Source organism: Egretta garzetta, unplaced genomic scaffold (assembly GCF_000687185.1).
Source record: "Egretta garzetta isolate BGI_Z169 unplaced genomic scaffold, ASM68718v1 scaffold69, whole genome shotgun sequence".
Taxonomy (NCBI): Eukaryota; Metazoa; Chordata; class Aves; order Pelecaniformes; family Ardeidae; genus Egretta; species Egretta garzetta.
This window is the reverse complement of record NW_009260790.1, coordinates 1,029,461-1,053,316: the sequence shown is the minus strand read 5'-3', so window position 1 is coordinate 1,053,316 and position 23,856 is coordinate 1,029,461. Positions and strand designations below refer to the sequence as shown.

General features: G+C 43.9%; 2 protein-coding genes across 2 annotated transcripts; one reads left to right on the top strand and one right to left on the bottom strand.

The window, feature by feature from the left end:
- The first annotated feature begins 386 nt into the window (after positions 1-386).
- On the top strand, positions 387-15,722 carry MASP2 (mannan binding lectin serine peptidase 2). The gene is given in 18 exon segments (XM_009646505.2): positions 387-391; positions 686-905; positions 2,298-2,475; positions 2,726-2,857; positions 9,604-9,744; positions 9,747-9,799; positions 10,339-10,486; positions 11,023-11,088; positions 11,091-11,140; positions 12,198-12,276; positions 12,997-13,050; positions 13,053-13,092; positions 13,094-13,126; positions 13,585-13,671; positions 15,057-15,291; positions 15,293-15,366; positions 15,368-15,435; positions 15,438-15,722. Coding segments are annotated over 18 exon segments (1,929 nt in total). The 3' UTR covers positions 15,704-15,722.
- A 3,195-nt stretch (positions 15,723-18,917) lies between these two features.
- LOC104133075 (TAR DNA binding protein) lies at positions 18,918-23,550 on the bottom strand. The gene is made up of 5 exons (XM_009646446.2): positions 23,169-23,550; positions 22,249-22,412; positions 21,131-21,271; positions 20,264-20,434; positions 18,918-19,906 (listed from the first exon to the last, which is right to left on the bottom strand). The coding sequence occupies exons 1-5, from the start codon at positions 23,404-23,406 to the stop codon at positions 19,376-19,378; spliced, it is 1,245 nt and encodes a 414-aa protein (XP_009644741.1). The 5' UTR covers positions 23,407-23,550; the 3' UTR covers positions 18,918-19,375.
- Positions 23,551-23,856: the final 306 nt, after the last annotated feature.

Here is a 23,856-nt window from a genome sequence, read left to right as displayed (position 1 = left end):
AGCTCCCCTCACTCCCCCATGCAGATGCTGTCTGGACCCACTCTGTACCTCCTCCCACTGCCTGCCTTCCCTGCAGAGCTGCGATACTACGGCTCTTTCCAAGAGCCTGCAGCATTCCTAATCCATCCGCTCCATCTCTCTCTGCCTCTCCCTGTCATCGACTGAGGCCTCACGCACTGAACACAAGCCTGGTTTTTAGTAATTGCTGTTCCCGGAACTCAGCAGGCTGAAGGGGGTGGAAGGGAGATAAACATCAGAGTTCAACATCCAGACAAACACAGCAGAGCACATACAATAAATATATCCGCCCCCAAATGCAAATACATCAGAAGAGGTTCCTTCCCCAGGGCTCAGAGCAGAGCAGGCTCAGGCAGGAGAGCAACACGATGAGGTGAGTGTGGTTGCAGGGACCTCCCCGGCTCCTCTGGCCCCTTGGCTTTGTGCAGACCTTAGAAGCCACAAGTGCGATTCTCATCTTGTTTAGCTGTTACTACAGTATGACTCCACTGATAACTCCTGTTTTCTTCCATTGTCAAGTGAGAAGGGTGTTGGGCATGAAGATTTCAGCTAGCGCTGAGATACCTGTGATTTGGTACCAAGACTGGCAACTTGGATGTGTGGTTTTGGGGTATGATCTGAGTTGATGCTCACTTTTTCTCCGTTAATCTCTGTTCCTTTGACACAGGCTGTTTGTCTTGCTAGCTGTGCTTTACAGTGGAGTAAGCAGCAGTATTGTGCTGCAGAAAATGTATGGGAGGATCACGTCCCCCAACTTCCCAAATGTCTACCCAAATCACAAGGAGAGGATCTGGAATATTACTGTCCCCAAGGGATATTCTGTCTGCATCTACTTCACACATTTCAACCTGGAGCTGTCCTACCTGTGTGAATACGATTATGTGAAGGTATGTGTAAGGCGGGGTGACATGTAGCAGGCTAAGTTGTTAAAAACTGTGTGTATGTGATCCTGGACACATGCAGGACCAACATAACTGTTGTAAGCGCTTGCTTCTAGTCAGCTAGTAAAGTTCAGGCTCAGCTGATTTCTAAATGATGTGTTTATTGAGGCCCACGGGACCAGGAAATAGAACTGGTTGTCATGTTGGAACATCTGAAACTTCATTTGTTTGTGCTCAGAAAATTCTGATGTTCCCCTCTCGTGAAGCAGAAGGTTTGAAATTTTGCCCGAAACAACATTTGAGCTTCGTTTTGCTGAAGTTACAGTGTGTGTTTTAAATTAACAAGTAGTGCTTTTCGCAGTATAATGGGAGACTGTAAAAGAGTAAGCGATAGTCTAAACAAGATACTGTCAGCTTGTCTAAACATGCAGTTGCAACACTTGCGATGGTGTGTCTGATAGCTAGTGTGAGAAACGACCTCAGGAAAAGAAACAAAGATACTGTCTTTGGGAAGCATTTGGGTGATCGGTGGTGTCCCTGAAGGGTTGTATTAGCACGTGCTAGCACGTGCTCTAGTCTAGGCAGCCCTGTCGCTGGTTTGAGGCCATGCCGCTTCTGCACTCATTCTGTTGTTTCCATGGGCCTGATACACATTAAAGAGGGAGCTGTATACACAGGGAGTATGCAAAACCAATGCATCAGCAGAACTTTTGGATCTGATTTGAACTGAATCAGACAGCCTTGTTCCCATTTAGGAAGATCTCATTTCCGTGGTTTTATATGGCAAGTTGCTCCCATTCCTCAAATCCATGTTGTTTTTTGTGTGATTTCCTTTGGGCAGGACAGAGTACTCATTTCTGGTAGGTCTGTAGTACACAGTTGTGTCACTACCATATACAGCATGAACCCCCTGTATTGGAACATTTATCTTGTATTAAAACCACAAGATAAATGAAGAGCTGGAACTGTAATAAGTGAATCATAGAGCAAGTGAGTCACTAGTTTAAAGAGACCTTTTGCTATACATTTGAATTTGTTAGTGTATGAAACTTTTTTACCCCAGTTGTCTCTGGCTTTACCAAGATCTGATTGTCACTGAGAGTGCCAAGTTAACAAGAACATTTTAAACAAAGCATGGTGCTGATAGCCCAGGCTGGCATCACAGCTTTATGTGGGCCTCTGAAAGGGAAATGAGAGACGAATTTATGGTCTTAAGTCACAGGGAATAGGGGAAATCTCTTATCTGTCCCTGGATCTGGACTGACCTCCAGAAGCACCTTTTGAGAGCATCCAAGCCTCCTTCCTCACACCATTAAACACGCTTTCCAAGCCATGGCAGCAGGTTGGGAAGAGGAAAGCTCTGTGCTCATCTGGTAGATTTGTCTGCCCATTTTGCAGCTGAGCTCTGGTGGGAAGACCTTGGCTACGCTGTGTGGAAAGGATAGTACAGACACTGAGGAAGCTCCAGGCAACAAGACATACGTCTCCGTTGACAACAACCTCATGGTAGTGTTTCGGTCTGACTACTCCAATGAGAAAGCATTCACAGGCTTTGAGGCCTTTTATGCTGCTGAAGGTAAGAGACCAGCCCCTCTTGTAGATGAGAGACACACAGCTATGGTGGGGTTGGTGCTTCCCTCTGCTCTCGTAGACTGTGGCTGCTGGTGTGAGGTGAGAGAATGTGGTCTCATTGTACGGAGGAAGATGCAAAAGGGTACAGCAACCAAAGGCAAACAAGCCAACCTCACAAAACACAGAGTGGCTCAGACCAAGACAAAGCGTTGTTGAAGGCTGTTGGTTGCCTAATTCTGTGCTTCACCCATTAGATATTGATGAGTGCAAACAGCTGTTTGATGGTGAACCCCTCTGCAATCATCACTGTCACAACTACGTGGGGGGCTACTATTGCAGCTGTCGGGTTGGCTACACACTGCATGAAAACAAGAGGACGTGCACAGGTGAGCTCTTGCTAGATCAGGAGATACTTCCCTGATCTACAATATCTGTTTAAATCCAGTCCCAAAACTAGCAACAGGATGAAAGCTGTGCTTTTTTGTTGTTGTTTTCAGTATTCCCTGTGCACCTGGTGCAGCTGGAAGAAGGTATAGGGGGTTATCAGGGAGGTGAGCAAAGGCCCTGGTTTGCAGAGAGGCTGTGGGCTAATTACTGCTGTTTGGGACAGCAATATTTTGTCGCAGTAGAATGGTGCACTGGCAGTTGGTTTTGATTACTCCTTAGGCAGCATCAACCAGCATTCAGTTTTAGACAGATTGAATGGAGAAGCAAGAAACTTGTCTTACACTGCCCACTGCAGACACTTTTAAGTCTCCATGGCTCCTAGTGCAGCCAGCCTTGCAAAACTGCGTATGTCTTGCTCCCTGGGTAGCAAGATACTGAGTATTTTGGACCCAAGTTAGTAGATGTGTTGTTAAAACTAACATTTGAGTTGTGAAGTCTAATGGAGAAACAGTTTGCTTATTCTCCCTGGAAGGACACAGGCCAAGAAGCAGCACAGTCCACATATCACTGACACCAGATACAATGATCCACTCATTAAATGGGAGAGAAGGCCAGGCACAGATCTCTTATTCAGAAGGGCATGCAGCATGAGGTTTACCTAGCTGACTTCTGCGTGTCTCTGCTTCTCAGTTCACAAGTAGGAAAGCTTATGTGTCGTCAGGCAGTGAAGTGTCTGTCTGAATCAGCGCAGTGATCGGCACCTCAGGGTTCACTTTGCAGTGAAACGTGTGCCTGCACGTGGTGTCAGATTCATCCTTTGTGGGTGCAGCTTTGCCCACCTGGAGCTGAATCCTGTCTGGAAAGAACCAGCACACATACTGCTCACTAAATATTGTCATAGATGGGAAGATAGTTTCTTTGGGCTCCCTAGTGCTGAAATGCAGAATTGGATCTAACTTCTAGTGCCTAAGGCCACCTTGGCATTTAGCTTCCCAACTCCAGCCTATTACAAACCCTCTTTGGCCATGGCTGCCTGGGTCTGATTAAAAATTCAGACTCCTCATATCTCTACTATATTGGAACAGACCTATTCATTCAACCTCCCCTTCCTGAAGTTGATGGCTTTTAGCACAAGTCTATGGGTTTACTTATAGTATAAAGTGTGTGCCTGGTCTTAATGTGAAGGTGCAAAATTAATAGCTGTGAACTAGCAGCTTTGTATTGACCATTCATGTGTGCACACTTATGCCTCCCTCCTTGAACATAACGCTAGCAGAGGGAGCTTATCAGTGATATTGAAGGGCTGGGCTACCCTGATGGGTGGAGACATGCGCCTTGGGAATTACTGTGGTGCAGCTGATGTGCTGGAACCTGTTCACATTTCAGAGGTCTTTAGATGCAAGCACTGAAGCCGCTCCAGCCACTGGGCTGGGCTGCAAAGCAAAGGTCTCTGCAGATCTCCTTCATGAGATGATGGCAAAAGTTGTCCCTTTGATTTCTGGGCTCCTGTCTGAGCAGGCTGATATTGACAGGCTCTTTTTTTCTCCTTTATTTTCCAGCATGAGATAATTAAGCTTCTCCTCGCTTAGGCAGAGATGGAGACAGATGTGCTGGGAAGAGCCCTCTCTCCTGACCTGCCTGTTGCAGTCTGCCCAAAGGGCTGCAGGCTTCTCTGGCTCCGTGACTTGTTGTCTTGGTTCCTTGCCTTTCAGACCTGCCTCCTGCAGACAATAAAGAGGCTGTTCCTTGTTGAAAGCTGATGGCAGCCTCTGGGGCATTCATTTTCTCGCATTTCCCATGTGTCACTGTGGAAAGAAGAAGGTAGATAAGGCAGGAGCTGGTAAGAGAGAAGCCATTCTGAAAGGTCCCTGAGCATCACAGCTACCTGAACACTCTTGAATTTCATGTCCAGCTCTTGTTGCTTGACCTTCCATAGTTCTTAAACTGCAACAAGACCAAACCCACACATTTGTTCCCTAATGGTCCTTTTAGATATGCTCATGTCTGCACCCAGACTTGTAGATCAGAACCCACTCTTCCAAAAGGTTTGAATTTTTTATTTTGATCCAAATTTTGTGACTCTGGCCATATGTCCCATTGGGAACCTAGTCTTATGGCTGAAATGTGTTCTGGTGAGCAAAGCCTCAGAGTTCCAGGAGTTTGGTAAAGTAACATGAACGTCACCAGGGTAGCTTACATGTCTTACCTTCATACAAGGGAAGGCAACAGTGCCCTCCTCACAACAGGTAGAACACAAGGAATGCTGTTCTTCAGTGCAGTTCCTTGTGGTGTGGATAGATACTGTCTCAGTCCCTCACAGTGCCTCTCACTGCTCCACATTAATAACCATTTGTTGTCCTTTTAGACTGTACCCTTTTTGGGCAGGGACCATTTTCTTGAAACATGTTGGAGAAATGCCATGCTCTGTACTTGTCAGTGACTAGAGCTCCCCAACTCTGTGGAGGAGATATGATGATTATTACAATAGGTTAACAAGTCAGAGCTGAGCAGCTGTAGGTGAACTGCTGAAGATAAAACAATGCTTTGTTTAAAAAGCTCAAGGGATTAAGGTGCATCAGTCGACGAGCATTTCCTTATTTCTGCAATTTAGCAGGAGTAGCTTTTAATTGTAATTTCTGAGGCTCAGTTTCTCCAACCCCATCTCTGCTCTTTAGTGCCTGCAGCAAACGGGGGAGGAACCCTTTTCCAAGTGAGGATGAGAGGGACAGAGAGCCTTTTAGGTTGAGACACTTGACTCATTTCAGGTCACTGCATTTGCAGACTTCTGTGTTATCTTAGGCAAGTCACTTGATACCAGTTTTGAACATCCATAGCAAAATGAGAGGTAACATCACTGCCTTGACTTACTGGGAAGATGCATAGTAAGTGTTGTAGAAGGTAGATGCTGGAGAGAACTGATTTGGGGGTTGTGTGGTTGTGCGAGCAGTTACAAAGGCTTACTTCTGCTGTATTTAATCTTCTTCAGAAGCTGTTTCATGGTCACAGTGAATTGTGATCAAAGCAGCTTGAAATTTTGTCAGGGCTCGGTGATACGATTTATGACCCACCTTTCATTGGAGACCTAATGAGCCAATGACAATGGACTTGCAAGTTTTGAGGGGGTCATTTTTCAGAGTTCGAGCCTCTGGCAAACAGCTCGCTGTGATTCTAATAAAAATATGGCCTAAGCATAATTGAGCACTCTCTGGACAGCTCTCAAGTTTGAACTGAGAAGTCAAGGGACAGCGTTTCTGCTGGTAGATGTTAAAAAATTATTTGATCCTTTTTGTGCTGGCTAGTTTATGACTTTCTTGCTTGCAGACTTCAGGAAAAAAATACTGCCCTGACAAAGAGAACTCCCAGCAGACACATCCAGGAGATACTAGAAGAAAAGTAAGGTCCAATCTAAGCCTTTCCATCTTCAAGCTGCAAATTCCTTTGGGCTAGCAGAGTATCTCCTGTTGGGTCAGCCAGTTTTGGCTACTCAAATGAGCGCAAGTCAAGAGAGTTTATTGGTGATGACTCACATTTTTCCAAACTGTATTATGAAAATGTCACATCAAAATTAGGATACTGAGTTTAAAGGAGACAGATGTAATGAAACATGAGGAACTATTAGTCTATCTTTCTCCTTCTTCAGTCCTTCAAAACAAGGTGAAGGTCAGTTTTCTGAATTATAGGGTATTAATGGGGCACTGTTCTATCTGTACTATAACAGCATATGGGGATCTCAGCTCTGTGCAGAGGCGTGTTGGTTTTTGCTATGTGAACACAGAGCAGTCACTGCCCTGATGAGCCTCCACTAGCACCTGGGCAGCTCAGAGCAAGTCTGGAATATGCATGGCTAGAATGGATCTGTGCTAAGGATCCCTCGAGTCCAGTCTCCTGCCTTTGATACTGGCCAGCATCTTATGCTTCAGTGGAAGATACAGTTCAGTAAGGGATTTTTAAAGTATACTCCCATACAGCAGTGTAATCCTGTGCCATAGATCCTGTGCTGTTTCTATGGTACTTAGCTTAAGCCAAACTTATGGCACTAGCATATAAAAGTTTGCCTTAAATTTCATATGATGGCACATTGCACAGATTAATTATATGCTATTTCTTAATCCTGTTTTCTTGCCAGATTTGTGTTTTCTGGCCTTTAATTTCATCATGTGTCCCTTTGCCCTTTTATTACTAGAGAAAGTAAACAGCTTTCAGAAACTATAGTGTTTGGTTATATGCAATGTTTTTCTGTCTCTACATGCATATATATGTGTGCGAATGTGTGTGTGTTACCACACAGTGGTCTTTTTTCCACCATTTCTCTCTTACATGTTTTCATGATAAGCTTTAGTCTAAATAACATTCCTTTAAACATGCTCTAAGGAAGAAAGATGACATGGTCATCATGGTAAATTGACGCCAAGGTCTTGCTGCCTTCTAGTTCTGAGGTTCTTGAAAGAGAGGGTTTCACCTTACCAATGAGCATCCCTTCCTTTACACAGTAGATCCTGTGCCTGGGGAAAAATGGTTTTGTAGGTAATAGGAAAGGATTCTGATGCAGAACTAACAGAAGATTTGAGATTCTAACTTCCTGATGATTTCAATAGGGAGTTAGAGGTGTAAAGACAGTACTCATTATATTGTGGCTTGTATGCTTAGGGTAAGACTTCACGCCGAGTCTTTTTTCACACCTAAGGATTTAATATTCTTATCTCTCCCTATAATTGCCTTCAGACTACTCCTGGAGGGGCTGTAGAGCTGGGACAGATACTAGCAGCATGAGGAAGTTTCAGTTTTTAAGAGAAGCAGATTTTTTTGCACTTACATGGCTGTGAGCAGTATACTGCTAAAGCTGCATATCAAGTAGGTTTTGGGGTGTTTCTTAACCTGGGCTTGAAGCAGGTGGAAGGAAGGATTATAGTGGGACCTTAAAGCCTGGGGAGAGGCAGTGAACTCTGGCAGTATTGTAAGCAGCACCTGCAGCAGCTCAGGAGAGTGTGCTGGAAAGCACGCTTTATTCTTCCACAGCCATCAAATGCTTCAGTAGTTTGAGGCACAATCGGTGGAATTACAGAAACGTGCATTTAGCTGGGAAGAATGAGGTAATAACAATTAAGGAAAAAACCCACTTGCTGATAATCCTGTACAAGTATAGCATGAAAGGAAAAGATTTAATTCCCATTGTAGCTCAATGGATTTCTGCTGGTGCAAAGCAGTGTGCTGCTAGGCTAGATTCAGAGGCAGCCAGAACCTCCAGGTGAATTAGTCAAGCTTTCTCTGCTTCTTTGGACCAAGAGAAGCATTTCAAACAGGATTTGAAAATTAGAAGAGTGCTCAGTTTTAACAGAACAGGCATTTCTAGGTATTTATTAACTGTTCTACTCTGTCAGCTGTGTTTGAAAACCTAGGACAATGAATTCAGGGTAGAGCATGCAGATGCTCAGTCACTGTGGTGATGGATAGGTTTATGTCAAATAAAAGCAGCTGCTCATAACTTTTGGGGAAGATGGACAGAGAAAGATTGTCCTGAATTTACAGCTTGGGCTAAAAGAAACACTTGGTACCCACATGCAGCATCACTTGTGTCATGTTATTGTAGTTATGCTAAGAGCCACACAAACATAAAATGAAAATATTATCCTTTTACCCGTTCCTGCTTCCCTTTCCAAGTAAACGCTTGTATCCAAATACATCCTGTAGCAGCAGGTAGAGCTGTTCCATAGGTATAGTGTGGAAGCAGGTTTCATTCTCTGAAGTAAAAGGAGCTTAGAATCTTGGCTAACAAAATCCATGGTCAGTTAAGGGACAATAATGTTAATTTTCTCATTCACAACCTGGTCCCCTTGCATTAAAATGACAACCTTAAACTGTATGGTCTGTTTTAGTTGATAATCTGTAATTAATGACTGGATAATGACATTTAGTTGGTGGAGGTTAGCGTAGTGTCTTTGAGGATACAATTCAAAGTCAAACAATTTCCCTCTTACAATTAATTCAGTGTCACAGTGGTGCAAAAATATGCCGGTGTTATCAGCCAGTCCAGCATTCCTCATCAATTAAAGGATTGCTCATACAGCTTTTGCAGCACATCATAAAGCCTTTGTTCCCAGCTGATCAAAGCACCATTTCACAGTGATCAGATGCTGTCAACAAGCAGAGATCCTCGGGGCACTTGTGGCTGTTCCTTCTTGCTTCTCTTCAGCAGGGAGCATTTGTGGTTCCAATTGTGTCGGCAGCAGGCACAGCTGGTTTTGCTCAGAGAATACAATTACATTCTAAATGTCTGGCAACAAAGGCATTAAAAAGAAAGAACTGCATTCAGAGGCTTCTGGAATTGAGGAGCTGATAGCTATCCTACCACTCTACGCACTCAGGTGCAACAGACAAGCTGCGAATTTAACACCTCGGAATGTTTCTCACGAGCTTCCAGCTATCACACTTATTTCTGACCTCCAGCCCTGCCACTGTGGAAGTGGTGCTTTCCCAGTGTCCTTCCCTGCACCGCTTCTGGGGTAGGAGTGCTGGATAATGCTCGTGCCCTGGTCCTACCACAACAGAGAGCGAGAGGGCAATTTTCTCAACAGTGACAAATGCCTGCTGGTGAAATGTGTGAGACTAGCTTCATTTCATAGGTGGTTAGATAACTGGCTCTGAAACTTTCTCGAAGGGATAGACTAGTGTAGGAAAAGATCACTACCTTTACCCAGTACCGTTGAACTGACTAGGGTCATCATTTTGTGTTGGCTTTTTTTCCTAGCCCACTGTCAGAGTCAGGTTTTTACTGAAAGAATGGGAGAAATCACCAGCCCTGATGATCCAACACCTTATCCCCCACTCAGCTCCTGCAGCTACAGTATCCAGGTAGAAGATGGCTTCCTGATGACACTGGAATTCATGGAGACTTCGATGTGGACACACACGCAGGAGTGTTGTGCCCCTGCGATGTCCTTAAGGTAAGGTGAGGTTTATTGCATTTCATCACAGCTTTTGTGAGACAGGCCCAGTTCTTTTACTGCACCTGCTTCAGCCTGTATCTCGCCATTTTAGTTTGATCTCCCTGTATCTCTCCTCATTCATTTCTTCTTGTCCCTTCAGTTTTGCTGTCTTTTTTTCTTTCAATACCTTCCTCTTTTGGGAAATTCACCAAAACCAAGCACACATATGTGTGATGACGTGATAGATTTCATCACAGCCTCTGCCCTTATCACAGATCAGTGATGCCAGGGGAGTCAGTTGTATCTTTTGCATTCAGTTTGCTTACCTATAAAATGGACCCAGGGGTGCTTCCCAGGAATTCCATAGCACTTAGGATGCTCTGTGAGTTATCAGAGTGACGAGCCATCACTCTGACCACCTGCCTGTTTTTTTGAACTTTGCAAGAAAGGACCATTCAAGTTCAGGGAGTCATTGTATTAAAATCAGTTTGTTCTTCCACAGGCCTCGTGGGGGAAGGAGTAAACACCATTGGTTTGCCTTCTCTCATTCTTTTCAGGTCAAAACACCCAAAAAGCAACTTGGCCCATTCTGTGGAAAAACTTTGCCTGCAAAAATTGAGGCATGGGCTAATGTGGTGAATATTACTTTCATAACTGATGTCTCAGGAGCACACACTGGGTGGAACATGAAGTACGCAGCAGCAAGTGGGTAGGAGACCTCTGTCTAGTTCTTGAGTCCAAACTATTCCCAGAACTTCATTCTGGAAAGACCTGAATAGCAACCCAGTAGTGGTGCTTTGAAACAGTGTAGCGTACTGGGTAAACAGTGTAGCTACTAAGTAGTTTACTTAGGAAATAAAGTTTTAGGAGAACTCCAGAGTTCCAGCTGATCTGAGTTCAACGCGGGTCCAGGCATATGATTTTGTTTTAGGGACAATTTTCCCAACCTGTCAAAAGTTACGAAGTGCGTGTTTAGGCAGCAGACATGCTGGGTGAGTCCTGTCAGTGCAGCCTGGCTCTGTGCGGGTCGCTGCACACCCTTGGTGTGAGAGCATCACAGTCAGTCAGTCAGTTTTTCCTCAGTTTTTCCTTATATTCGCATTAATTGTAGATCTGTGTCCATGTGAGTGAAACAGCGTAGAGAAAGGGGAGAGAAAGGGTGGGTTTTCCCCTAAGAGCCTGGAGCAGTAAGTAAGGAATTCGGTCTTAAGGGGAATGTTGGGTTTTCTGATCTTCTGCAGGTTTGCTGTGTCCCAGTCCTGAAGCACCACCCCATGGTCACATCGCACCAGTGCAGGCGCAGTACATTCTGGTGACCCCTGTGCTCTTGCTTGCGACATCGGATACGTGCTACTTGAAGTAGGTAAACTATGGCTCTCAGGGATTAAACACGGAGGTGCCTTTCCTCATTAACAGTTTCTGTTGCTCACATCATGAGGTGTATTCAGTACACTGAATTTGTTAGCAATTGTCCTGCCTTTGGTACCCTCCCCAAAGAATTCCGTTTCTTTGTATGCCTGTGTGTATGAATGCCCATGTTGACGCTCTTTGAGCACTGCTGCTTAGAGATTTGCTTGTAATTATGTTGGAAGCAAAGAATGATTTTACGAAAGATTTCACAAGATCAGTGTAGTGAGAATTTTTAATGTTCTTTCATTTGTTACTACATCTCTCCAGGGAAGTTAAAACTGGAATACTTGGTCATTCCCGCTGAATGCCGCATTTCAGACTTAGTTCTTAATAACATCCTGCTTCTTCCCAGCAGGCAGTTTTGGAAGATACTCTAGTCCGTGTATGCTTACAGCAAAATTGTGCAATCACAGTTAGGTGATTGTGTTTTAGGAAGGCACAGGCTTACCTCAGTGGTTATTTTATAGTCTCTCTGGTTTGATAGTTGCACATACTTACTGTTTGCTGTTTATGTAGAAGGCCAGAATAACGGAACTGATGTGAGGGTTAGTGTTGAACTGCAAATAGTAGGAAAGCTGGGTGCGTAGGGCAGTAGGCAAAGAAAGGCTGTATTCCACGTTGTCCTTGGAACGCGCTGACCAGCACTGTGTGGCGTCCTTGCTGGAGACAAGGCAGGTGGAAGTGGTGGGACTGCTACCCAACAAATGCAGATTGGCCTCCGAATGCCAGAACGGGTGACCCTCCCTCACATTCACAGCCATCCACCGTGGCCTTTAGTAGCAGCAACAGTTAGGTTCATAGGATGATGGAATAAGAATTATTCACCTTTTCCTGCTCTGAAGGTAGTACGGCAAAGCAGTACGTTTAGTAAAGACATTTTAAGTGAATAAAAATCTAGTTATTGTTTTTCCTTTGTGAATGGGCAAATAAATGGTGGTTTTCTGTCATTAAGCCTGTTTGATGTGGAATTAATTTGACCTTTTATTTTTATTCCTGCTTCTTGGAGAATTAAAACATTGTGAAGTCTCTTGTAGTGGAATGTCAAAAGGATGCTTCTTGGAACAGCCCAGTGGCAAAGCGCATCAGTAAGTCAGTACTAATATTTGCGAATTTGAAAATTCCTGTGAAAATATTTATGTTTAAACATTGGGTTTGTAGAGACAATGAGAGCAGTTGCAGTATGAGAAACAGTCTCTTCTGCTTGGTGACTATTCCATTTCTTGTCAAAGTGCATTTTGTATTTGTAAGTTGGAAGATGTTTCAATTTCTGCCATTCTTTAAAATCTCTAAAAAACACTGATGGTTATTTTTAAAAAAAAAAAAAAAAAAAAAAAAGTGTGGTAGTGTCCTTTGAAATAGAGTACAATCTCCCAAGAGTTTTATGTACTGAGCAAAAGCATCATCATCATAGGAGAAACATGGAGTACCTGTACTCTTAGATGCTGGTACAATTTATCTTTAATTAGTCTGTATTCATTAATATATGTGTTGGTTTCCTGCGTACATGGTGTGCAGTGCGAGTCTCGCACAGTCACAGCTTAATCTAATGGATGGGAGTGCAAATTTTCTAAGGAAACCACAGAATCCCCTAAACCCTTTCCAGCTCCCAGTACTCCCTGTGGTGTTACTGGTGTCTGCCTGCCCAGTTGTGAGCACAAACCATCATCAGTATTTCTGTTATCTCCAGTAAAGAGCCCTCGTACCATTCCCTGAAGATCACAGTTGAATCCTGCTGGATTAGGTTGACTTTCTCAGCACACTAGCTTTTATTTGTTTTTTCTTAATATATTTTTGAACTGCTTTAGTTATTGACTGTGGTCAACTTGCGGACATAGGCAGTGGTGCTTTTACATATGTTACAGGCCTGAGAAGACCACCTATAGTGCCGGAATTCAGTACCACCTTCTGCACCATGAAGGCTGATAATAACAGTAGGTCCTAAACAGCAGCTTTAAGAGTGGTTCTGGTTCTGACAGTGTGCAGAGTGCAGAGTGGTACCCCTGGCTTACACAGGCATGCCCGTACAGGTCAGCAGAGCCTCTCTGAAACACAGTACAAAGGCTGTTACCTTTGGGAAGTCTTATTTGCATTTTTAAGGTGTACCTAAGCAGACTGAAAGGTACCCCAGGTAGGCTTAATTCAGTAACAGCTGGGAGCTTAACTCATTCTTACCATTCCCCAGTTAGTGGCGTTTAACAGTATTAGATGCTGCAGATAACGGGAGGGGGGCAAGAGATGCAGAGTCACCTTCTCAAGACTTGTCTGCTGTAAACTCAAAGGAGACCTAGGATACGATGTCTGACAGTGCCTGGCATCACTTCTGTGTTGCTTTAGGATGATGCCTAGCTGTTCTATTCACTTGTTCTTATTTTTGTTGCCCCTGTGAGATGCAGGTGAATACACAGCAGTGATGGTGGATACTGGAAAAGCTCCAAAGGAGAAATAACCCCTCCCGTCTGTGAGCCAGGTACTGCACGAATGTGCAAAATAGCTGGAATTAGCAGTTGCTGCAAAATCATGAACGAGCTCTCAGCCAGTACTGCCTGTTGCTGGTTGTGGCCAGGCCCTGTCGCAGAGACAGCGGGGCAGGTTGCACGCAGGTGCAACTGGAGGACAGAGCTGGCTGTGAGGTGATGCACTCGCTCCTGTGTACCCGAGTCGGAACTGGAGAACCTGTCCTGTGGGGAAAGGGCTAAGCTCCATTCTGTGACGCTTGTTCCTAAATGCCAGCCATGAGGAAGGGGCTAAGCTCCGTTCTGTGACGCTTGTTCCTAAATGCCAGCCCACAGTGACTACAGGTGCTGGGCTCTTAACGAGTTACTCGGCTGAGCCATCATTCGTTGTTTCTGTAAAGAGTTAAGTAGCAGGTATAATAGCATGGTGTGCTTAGATTTGCTTTTAGTACCTTGAAGTTGATGAGGCAGAACCACCTCACTGTAGAATTTTCATTTTAAAACTCAGATTACCACCTCTACGTTCCTCTGATTTTCAAAATGGCAGTTGCTGTTTAAGAAGGGGGAACAATAACAAATCTCAAAATGTTACGGAAACCACAGTGTGACTGGCACTCCCTGTAGTCATTTAGTAATACTGACCTTATACTTACCTGTTCAATTGTGTTACTATTTTAACATGCCTTGGTCTTGCCTGAGGCTCCCCGTTGCTGCTAGCATGGCAGATTGATGCCAGAAACGCGGTTCAGTTCCGCTTGAAGAGAGTAAAAAGCTGAACCTTTGGTTTACTCCAGCTCTCTTTTGGATGAACGCAGTTTCATAAATCACTAAATTGTTGTTGTTTTTAAATTGCTTGGCGTTGTTTCTGACAGGAAAATTGAACCACGCTCCAGAAGTATTTGTGAGGGGAAAAGCCACTGAGCGCCCCTACTGCAGAGTACAGGAGTGGGTTTATTGTATTTTATTTTATTTTTTAATGCTTGAACTGCTAAATTAGTTACTTTGTAAAATGACTCAAGATCCAAGACTGAGTTTTAGGGGAAACATTCTACAGTGTAGAGCATAATTGTTCTTATCTTTTAGATTAGACTATCCACATATTCCAATTACCTTAATTTACATTCAGAACAAATACGCTTACATCTCTATGCCCAAATTCCTAAGCACAATGGTCTCTCTTGATTACAGAACTTCTCCAAAGGATGTGTGTAATACTGCCTAATGAAAATGGTGCTCTAAATCAAATAGTCATTTGCAACCAATTTTACCATTCCAAAACAATCTAGGAATTACGTTTAGAATCATAAACTTAATTTAATCCATACAAGCATAATAATTCACTGTCCAAATCTTCAAATGTTAACATTTATTGCTGCATTTGTTGTTTTGCAGTTTGTGGAACGGGGAAGAAGTGGAACTGTGGAGCATGCACATGGCGGGAGGAGAGCCCAGCCTGGAGCCTTTCCCCGGCACGCAAGGTTCATCACAGCGCCAACAGGATTAGGAGGTGGCTCGCTTTTGTGGGGCAACTGGGCTCTGACAGCTGCTGGTGGTGCAGCTGATCAAAGAAACCCCTCGGCTTTGTGCATTAAATTGGGGATTTTGAACAAACCCTCATTTTGCTATGAATAAGCCCAGGCAGAAAATTTTTTTTATTCATTAAGGTTATAGAAATGATCTTGTCAGCTTTGACAATAATACTGCCTTGGTTAGGCTGGAGCATAACGCCTGTTAGTACCAGTCTCACACCCATTTGTGCACCAGGAAGAGGGAGATTTCAAATGAGAGCAAATGATGGGGTAGAACCAAGACGAGGAGCGCTTCTGTCCTGCTGCTGCACACCGAGGCGTAGTTAGCAGCCAGAAAGAACGTACAGGTGCGTGCCAGTAAAGCTTCCCACAGAAAAATCCTTCTGGTCGCAGAAAACCTGCTGTGTGCTGGAGCCGAGGCGGGGGCAGTGGAAGCCCACAGCCGCTCTTGGGTGCGCAGGCCAGCAACTGGTATCGCATCCTGGGCTTTAGGCCGTGATCTTGCAGGGAGTCACCATCCCTTGGCTTGAAAGTGTTACTTAAAGTAATTCGTAAAAGACTTTTATTTGTAATTCCCACTGGCTCTGACTTAGATTACATTAAGAGCTGCAGTATTTAAATGCTTAAAAAACAACTCTAAATCCCTAATGTTTATTAGGCTTAACAGTTCTGTTAAAAAGTGTCCAAGCCCAGTATTAATTACTGGTTTCTGTCCCAGCTGTTAAGACCTTTAGTTTTTACAAAGTTGCTCTCTGCCTGCAGAGGCGTTAGTCTGTCCATAATGAAGTATATTTTGTTTTCTTTTTAAGCAGCGCTGTGGATTCTTGTGAGCCAGAAGCTTTTGAATGAGCACCCGTCCTGTGACAGCGCGCAGAGCCCCCAGGTACCTTACCCCACTCCCTCACTACCCTGGCAGTTGCAGAATCCCGGCAGTACCAGCTGCCCGCTGCAGTTGGGGCACTTAGGTACAGCGCTGTACCCTGTAGGTACCTGCTGTACCCAGCCTAGGGGCAGCGGCGCAGCCCGTGCCTTGAAGAAGGTCCTGCCGTCAGCTGCAAAACCTGTGTTTTTCTGAACAGTTTTATAAAGAGTAAACGTTCCCATTCGGGGTTGTAACTTCAGTACACATTCAGCTGACAACAGATTCTCAGAACGAATTAGAAGCGATGTTAAAAGCCCTGTTTGACTGCACTCTATAGCCCCTTTCATCAACTTCCTCTTTCTTACATCTCACATTCTATTATTAGTATTTCACTTTCTAGAATAAAACTGAAAATGAAATCTCTTAAAACAACAAACAAGACTCCAAACACTTCAGTATGATTTTAATAGTAGTTTATTTACTCACTTATAAACACTAGAGTATGCAAAGCAGTTAGAAAATACTATTAAAAGTTGAAAATTATGCTAAAATTTTCAGAGATTTACTATTAAAACTTGAAAGTTATTCTAAAATTTTCAGGGATTTTGTCTGAGGGTGAAGGAAGGCTAAAATTATTAGCAAAGACTACTCAGTGCTGCCAACCAGCCTGGCAAAACCTAAACCTGGACAATTGAAACAAAATTAAAGCCATGCTAATTACAAAAACTTACCATGAAGCTCCTTGCAGAGGGGGGTCACAGTTTGGAGGTCCAAGAATACCATTTTTAAGTGTTACTCAGCAGAAGTAGCTGGTAATAGTGCAAGTGCTAAAATGCAAAATTCACAGATGGTACAGAGTTTGGAGATTATTCTGACTTAGGTGCAGAAAAAAAAGAAATAAAATCTAAGCAACTTTTTGCAGTGGGCTATGAACAGAAGTGTGGGATTACTTTTCACCTGAGTGTTTTGAACCCCTCTTTAAACCCTTTCAGTTGTACGCTGAGACCCAGCTGGTTTTTTAATACTGCAAGTGGAAAACTAACAGCAGTGCAGTTTTGTCCAATATTTAGATGGTCTGCTATCCCCAAGCCTCAGTACAATACGCAGTAGTGAAGATGTAACTTGAAAGGTTAAATGGGTTAAAAACTGTGGAAATACCCGTAATTGAGAACGGTCATAGCTACAGCACGGTAGCACGGCGTATAAAAAATACGCATCATCCTTCAGTGGGTTTCAAGCACAAATAGATCGAACAATTCCTTAACTCCTACTGCCAGTGGAAATAATCTTCCACCGGTTTCTGCTGAAAGATTCTGCTCTTTGTTAAGAAGCTGCCTCTTAGTTGACACTTCTGCACTGGTAATAAACTGTTTCTCAGGTCAAGACTTCTGTCAAAGTCCATGTACGTTAATCGTGCTTTGTTCAGCTGGAGAGCCTTTCCTGGGCCTACTCTGGCCTGAAAGTGTTGCAGGACCCTACTTTCCAGGGGTGGACTGGTCTAAAAACAAGTTAAAAACCATCCATCCCCAAAGGAGATGCTGTGGACAGAAACTTGCCTTGACAGTGTTTGTATCCCCCAACCCACTTCTGATGAGGAACTCAAGTCCTAAAAGAATATGTAACGTTCCTTGGTACAGATGCAATCTGGAGGGAACTGCTTACCATTCTAGGTGCGGACACCCAAACGTGTGGGAACTGGATTTTAGATCTATACGTATCACTGAACAGTGCAAAAGTGCAGTGGATTAAAGTTGGGTGTCAGGTATCGATAGGTGATGAGCGGTGGCTCCGTTTGCCTTGTCACCTTTTAGAGCATGCTTGTCTGAAACAAACCGAATTACTGCAAAAAAGCTTTACAGAAGTTCATCTCAAAAGGGTAAAAATTAATTAACTGCTATGAATTCTTTGCATTCAGGGCTGCAAAACAAAGACACATATTACTTAAATCAGTTTTATTTAAGAATTTCCTACAGTGACAAATCTTATAAAAAGCATCCAAACACAAAACCGCAGCAAACAGCATTCTTATGGATATCTTACAGACAGTGGAGCTTCCACCCTGGAGAGGCACACTGAGCTCGCTAGTGATCTCTGCTACAAGAGCTACTGCAAAGCACACCACAAGCTCAATGTTCTCATCACAAACCCCATCATCTTCAATTCACATTACCACACTTACAGATCATTAACAGAAAAAAAAAACCACACACCATACAGCATTCACAGCAGTTGACATAAGGGAAAAAAAATACAAATATTCATTTCACGTAACACATTCAACTAATTGATTAACTAGGTATAAAACCCACTTAAAGTCTTCCACATATGGGTGTCCTTTGAACGCAATAAACACTCGTACTTGGATTTGCTATCATTGCTCTCCGCACACTCTCTCACCAAAGCCACAGGATTGAGAGACATCTCGCCAAGTAAAATAAAACCCCATAATGCACCACCAGGTCTCTGCATGCGCTCTCTCCTTTATCTCGCACATACCAGCCCTCTCATGCCTCGGCACCACCATCAATCCCACACAAGGTTTCAAAAGTTCAAACAGCCTTCTGGTTCCATCTCACAGCCTTGCGTTCATAGCGTTGATACGACTCCATGAAATAAAGAGTAGCGGATAAAAATGGAACACCCACCGTCTAAGACGCAGCATGTGCGGTGTGATGAAGTATTCTTGGATGAGAAAGCATGTAGACAGAAGTATTCCTAAGGCAGAATATTTACAGCACTGCTTTCAATGAAGTGCTTCTTCCATACACATTTGAAATGAGATGAACTGCGGAGATTAAATGAAGCCTTCGTATCGTACTTTAGTATGGAGGGGAGACAGCGTTAAAAAAAAAAAAAAAACAAACACGAAACAAAAACGACACCGTGTTCTCCAACTGGGGCACTTGGAGAGTCTTATGGTGGGATCAAATTAAAAACAAGAGGGAGAGAATGCTGTTTCTGACCAGTGTTTTCCATTTTGAACATGCAAAGAATTCAGGTAGCCAGGAAACAAGGGAAAAAGTATTACAGAAGAAACCTTTCCTATCGATTGTAGTGTTAGTTCACCTATCGGGCAAACAGCAGTCCACTTCCAGACATTCGTATTCCAACAAGATATGTAACAAAACTTACAAAACTCCTTTTACCTTTCTTTTCTTTTTCTTTTTTTTCTTTTCTTTTTTTTTTAAAAAAGAAAAATGTCAAAAATACTGCTGAATATACTGCACACTGAACAAACTGATTTGGAAAATTTTAGTATATATGTAATTTACAGTATACTTACCACGAGTTAGAAAAATTTGATTTCCCACCACAGAGTCAGTATCAGAGCCCACTGCGTCTACATTCCCCAGCCTGATGATTTGGAATCCATGCTTGAACCAAAGCCTCCGTTAAACCCGCTGCTGGAGCCCGCGTTTGAGGCTGAACCCCAGCCTATCGCTGCCCCCGAGTTGGAACCACCGTAGGAGTTATTTCCTGAACTAAAGCCCTGGTTCTGCTCCCGCTGCATGTTGCCTTGAGGCTGGTTGTTCCCCGACGGCCCCGACTGGTTCTGCTGACTAGCCAGCATGCCCATCATCCCCCAGCTGCTCTGCAGGGCTGCCTGCGCCGCTGCCATCATGGCAGGGTTGATGCTAAAGGCTCCGAAGTTCATACCCCCACCCATGTTACTGCCCTGGTTGTTACCCAGTCCTCCCCCACCTCCTCTGCTGTTGCCAAACCCCCCTTGATTCCCAAAGCCTCCCGGATTACCACCAAATCTTCCACCTCTCTCTAACTGTCTATTGCTATTGTGCTTAGGTTCAGCATTGGATATATGTACGCTGATTCCTTTAATGATCAAGTCCTCTCCACAAAGAGATTGGGCAACCTATAAGAAATAAGGGATTGATTAAATGTATGTTAGATGACTTCTAACTAAGTGTTAGTAGTACAAGACAAAAAACCCCCACATGATTCTGAGCAGATACTTAACCTGCAAAAGAAGCATATGCATATACTTAATCCAATTTGACTACTACACTAACTGCAGTATCGAAACCCAACTGTACAACAGCATCTGAGAAGTGTATCCTTGGACAATTCAACAAATCAAATCAAGCTAATACCACTGGAATTCTCAAGACTGGGTAAGTAAGTGTTCCGTGTGTAGTTCAGAAATAATGCTTTATCGAGCTACCGAAATATAGGCTGTCTAAACAGGAAGTTAAAATATTTCAAGACGTACCTGATCATCTGCAAATGTAACAAAAGCAAAGGCTCGGAAGGGTTTAGGAATGAAGACATCTACCACTTCTCCGTACTGGGCAAAGAACTGTCTGAGTTCATCTGCCGTCATGTCCTCCGTGCAGCGCCCAACAAACACTTTTCTGCTACGCAAAGGTTCATCAGGACTTTGCTGGAGGGAATTGAAGAGAGAAGAAAAAGAAAAAAAATCACAACTGTCCTTGAGAACCGAGTTACATTACAATAAAGGCCCCTTTTAATCTAGCCTGTTCCGAGGACCGAAGACGAAGAAAGTCTGAGACTGTAAGTTAAAGACTTAAAAAAGTTCTGTTCAGCGAACATGCCTGCACCTTGGTAAAGATGGAGAAGAGTCACAAGGAAACAAAGATGGGAACAATACACACAGGGACAAGGGACTGCAGAAGGGCGTTTTTGGGGGTTTTTTTTTTTTTTTTTGGTAATAACTGTACATATACACACAGGAAACCGAAGCTTCAGGTTCAGTTTTGAATTCAAAGACTCAGTCTGATCTTCCGTAGGTTAGTTATTCTGCCTGCTTTATTCTCCATTTATTCAGGCAGCAGACAAGTTCAGCTGGTACTGCTGGACGGTAAAACACATTATTTTCAGATTTCCACCTGTGCTTAGTTCCCCCACATAACTCACTATTTTCCCAATGCTTCTTGTTCACTGCCTGCTCGCCGACCTCCTCCCTGTTTCCCTTCCTTGCTCTCACTTGTAGTGTCATTCACAGACCAAAAAGTCACATCCAAGAGTGCATTATTAATCTGCTCACCTAACACAGCTGCTAAAATAGTGCACTTCAAGTGTTTGGTAAAAATAAAACTAGCAATAAATATGAAAGTACCTTAGAATTGGGAAGCTTACAGTCACACCATCTTCCATCTATCATGTGCCGCTGAGACATTACTTTCACCTGGGTTTCATAATCCGTAAACCGAACAAAACCAAAACCTTTTGAGTGGCCAGTTTTAATATCCTTCTTAACCTAAGACAGAAAAAGCAGACTTTTAAAAAGACTACAGAAACAATGCACGCCTGTATTTGTGACTTCCTGACGTGCTATTTGCCAGCTATCTCGCGTATCAACCTCGACAATAACCAGAACTTTCTGTATACTTTCTCTGGCGATCTTGCCTCATTGTATATGCCTACCTTTTCTTACAAAAATTACCATAATGTTATATAGTCAAAGCAGGGGCCTGTGACACCTACAAATTAAAATTATTAGCTTGCCTTGAGCCCAAGCATAACCAAAAATGGGATTTATTTTGTAATACTGTGATGACATAGCCAGACCAGCTGCGTAAACAATGTGACCACCAAAGGGGCAAACCCACGCAGCTGCGCACAGGAGGCACGCAAGTAACAAAAGGTAAAGAACAAGCCACATGTATCAGGATCAGGCGAGATCCCAATTCTGGGAGGATAAAACCACCACGCACGAAGACAGAAGGGAACTGAAGCAGTGAGGCCACCGAGCTCCCAGGCACCCCTGCTAACCAAGCGGCACCCGTGCGCAGTACCACCCGCGCTGGTGCAGGATACGCGCGGCACAGTCTGGTGTAGGCAGTGGTGGTACAGAAGTAATCGCTACTATGAAGCGTGCTGCTACTGAATTCAGTAAAGTTCTGTTTGAGAGTTTTACCAGTCTTGAAAATGCTCCCATCACAGCAATCTCTTCACACACACACACACATATATATATGAACAACACATATTCAGCTGCAACAATAAGTAATATAAATTTAAAAGCTCTTAAAAACGCTGTACCCATTAACCTGGTCTGCATGAATTACCACTTCCAAATACCCCTGACCATCTGTACAAAGCTCATGGGACAAAATGCAGCCTAGGAGCAGACACAGCTGCAGATCTCCAAGTTTATACGGCTCTGTTTGTTTCTACTGGCTTCGTGAAAGACAGATTTCTACCTCATGTCCTTGGGCTGCAAAAGGATTTTACCTGCACCATCAGAACTTCTCCAAATGTACTGAAATATTCCTTTAAGTCTTGTTCAGTGGTTTTCCAGGGAAGACCCAAAACTATTAAATCTGAAGTCTTCTGTACTGCTCGTTTCACTTTCACAGCTGATGATGCATCTGTTTCATCCATTTTTCTCTTATTATCTGGATATAAAGAAGTATATGAGACATCATCCTGAACTCTAGAAATTGCTTCCACTGATTACAAATTGCATGGTATAAAATCACAGACTATGATGAAAAAAAGTACAGACTACAAAAGAACACAAGGCAGCTGCTGGGCGCTTATTACCGTAATCCATATCCAACTCTCTACGAGTATAAGGAGAGATGAAAGAACAGTCTACACTTAAGTCCTCCTCCAAAATGCAATCTGACAGAGTTAGCTTTGTGTTAGTTTACTGAAGTATTATCCAGTAACATTCACAGTCCTAAAGCATGTGAAGGGAGGGATTTTTAATGAGAATAATTTATTAGCAATTTACTTCCTTTTTTTGGGGTGTGGGGGGGTGGTCAGGCTCCTCTTTTCTTGAGCATGTGTTTTAAATGGTACCTCTGACCAAGCCATGACTTGAGAAGCACCTGTGAGTACACAGAGATCCCAGTACACCACGGTCTTCGAATGTCTACAAAAGGCTGCAAACCCTCCAAGGATCATGCAAGACTTTCTCGTTAAAGTGCTTGTATGGGCAGAGAGCTAAAAATCTTCCTCCACATCTGAAAACTCAGTGGGGTCAGATGTACTCTGCAGGACAGATGGACGAATAAAATCGCTGAACTTCTCTAAATCAGAGGGCTCGACGGTAATACTGTAGCCATATTAAATTAGCAGTGACCGACATGGACCTCTTGACTGAAAAAGCAAGCTTGCACAAAAAAGCCAAAGGAACGAAGACAAACCTTTGGGGTAATTAACAACATAGACCAGGTTTCCCCATCCAGCTTCCGGCGCGTGCAGAATGCCTTCCACCAGCCGGACGCCCCTCATGCACTGCGACACCGGGTTCCTGTAGCGCAGCCCGCAGGCCCCGGGGAACTGGGCGGTGACAGTGGACAGCAGGACGGTGCCGTCGTCCTCCGAGGGGATCTCGATGGGCTCATCGTTCTCATCCTCCGTCACCCGGATATACTCCGACATCTTTGCTGGGAGTTGCTAAGTACAGCAGAGGAGGGGAGCGGGCGTAAGCCATCACCTCGTTTCCCTTGATTTGGTTTTCATCTTTCTAGCCTTACGGCATAAGCCCATCTGTATTTATGACACAGCAGGGTACAACCGAAACGCGTTATCTCGATGGGCTCATCGTTCTCATCCTCCGTCACCCGGATATACTCCGACATCTTTGCTGGGAGTTGCTAAGTACAGCAGAGGAGGGGAGCGGGCGTAAGCCATCACCTCGTTTCCCTTGATTTGGTTTTCATCTTTCTAGCCTTACGGCATAAGCCCATCTGTATTTATGACACAGCAGGGTACAACCGAAACGCGTTATTCGTTGACGTTAAAGCCTCGCGCGCTGCCGTACCGACAGACACACGGACCAACACCTCCGCCCGTCTCGGAGCCTGCGGAGGGACGGACAGCGACGGCGCC

Coding starts and splice junctions, on each gene's coding strand:
- LOC104133075 (XM_009646446.2), bottom strand. CDS start 23,406: ATGTCGGAGTATATCCGGGTGACGGAGGATGAGAACGATGAGCCCATC. Junction 21,272..22,248: donor GAGAAGTTCTGATGGTGCAG/GTAAAATCCTTT, acceptor TTTCTGTCTTAG/GTTAAGAAGGATATTAAAAC. Junction 20,435..21,130: donor GTAAGCTTCCCAATTCTAAG/GTACTTTCATAT, acceptor AATTCCCTCCAG/CAAAGTCCTGATGAACCTTT.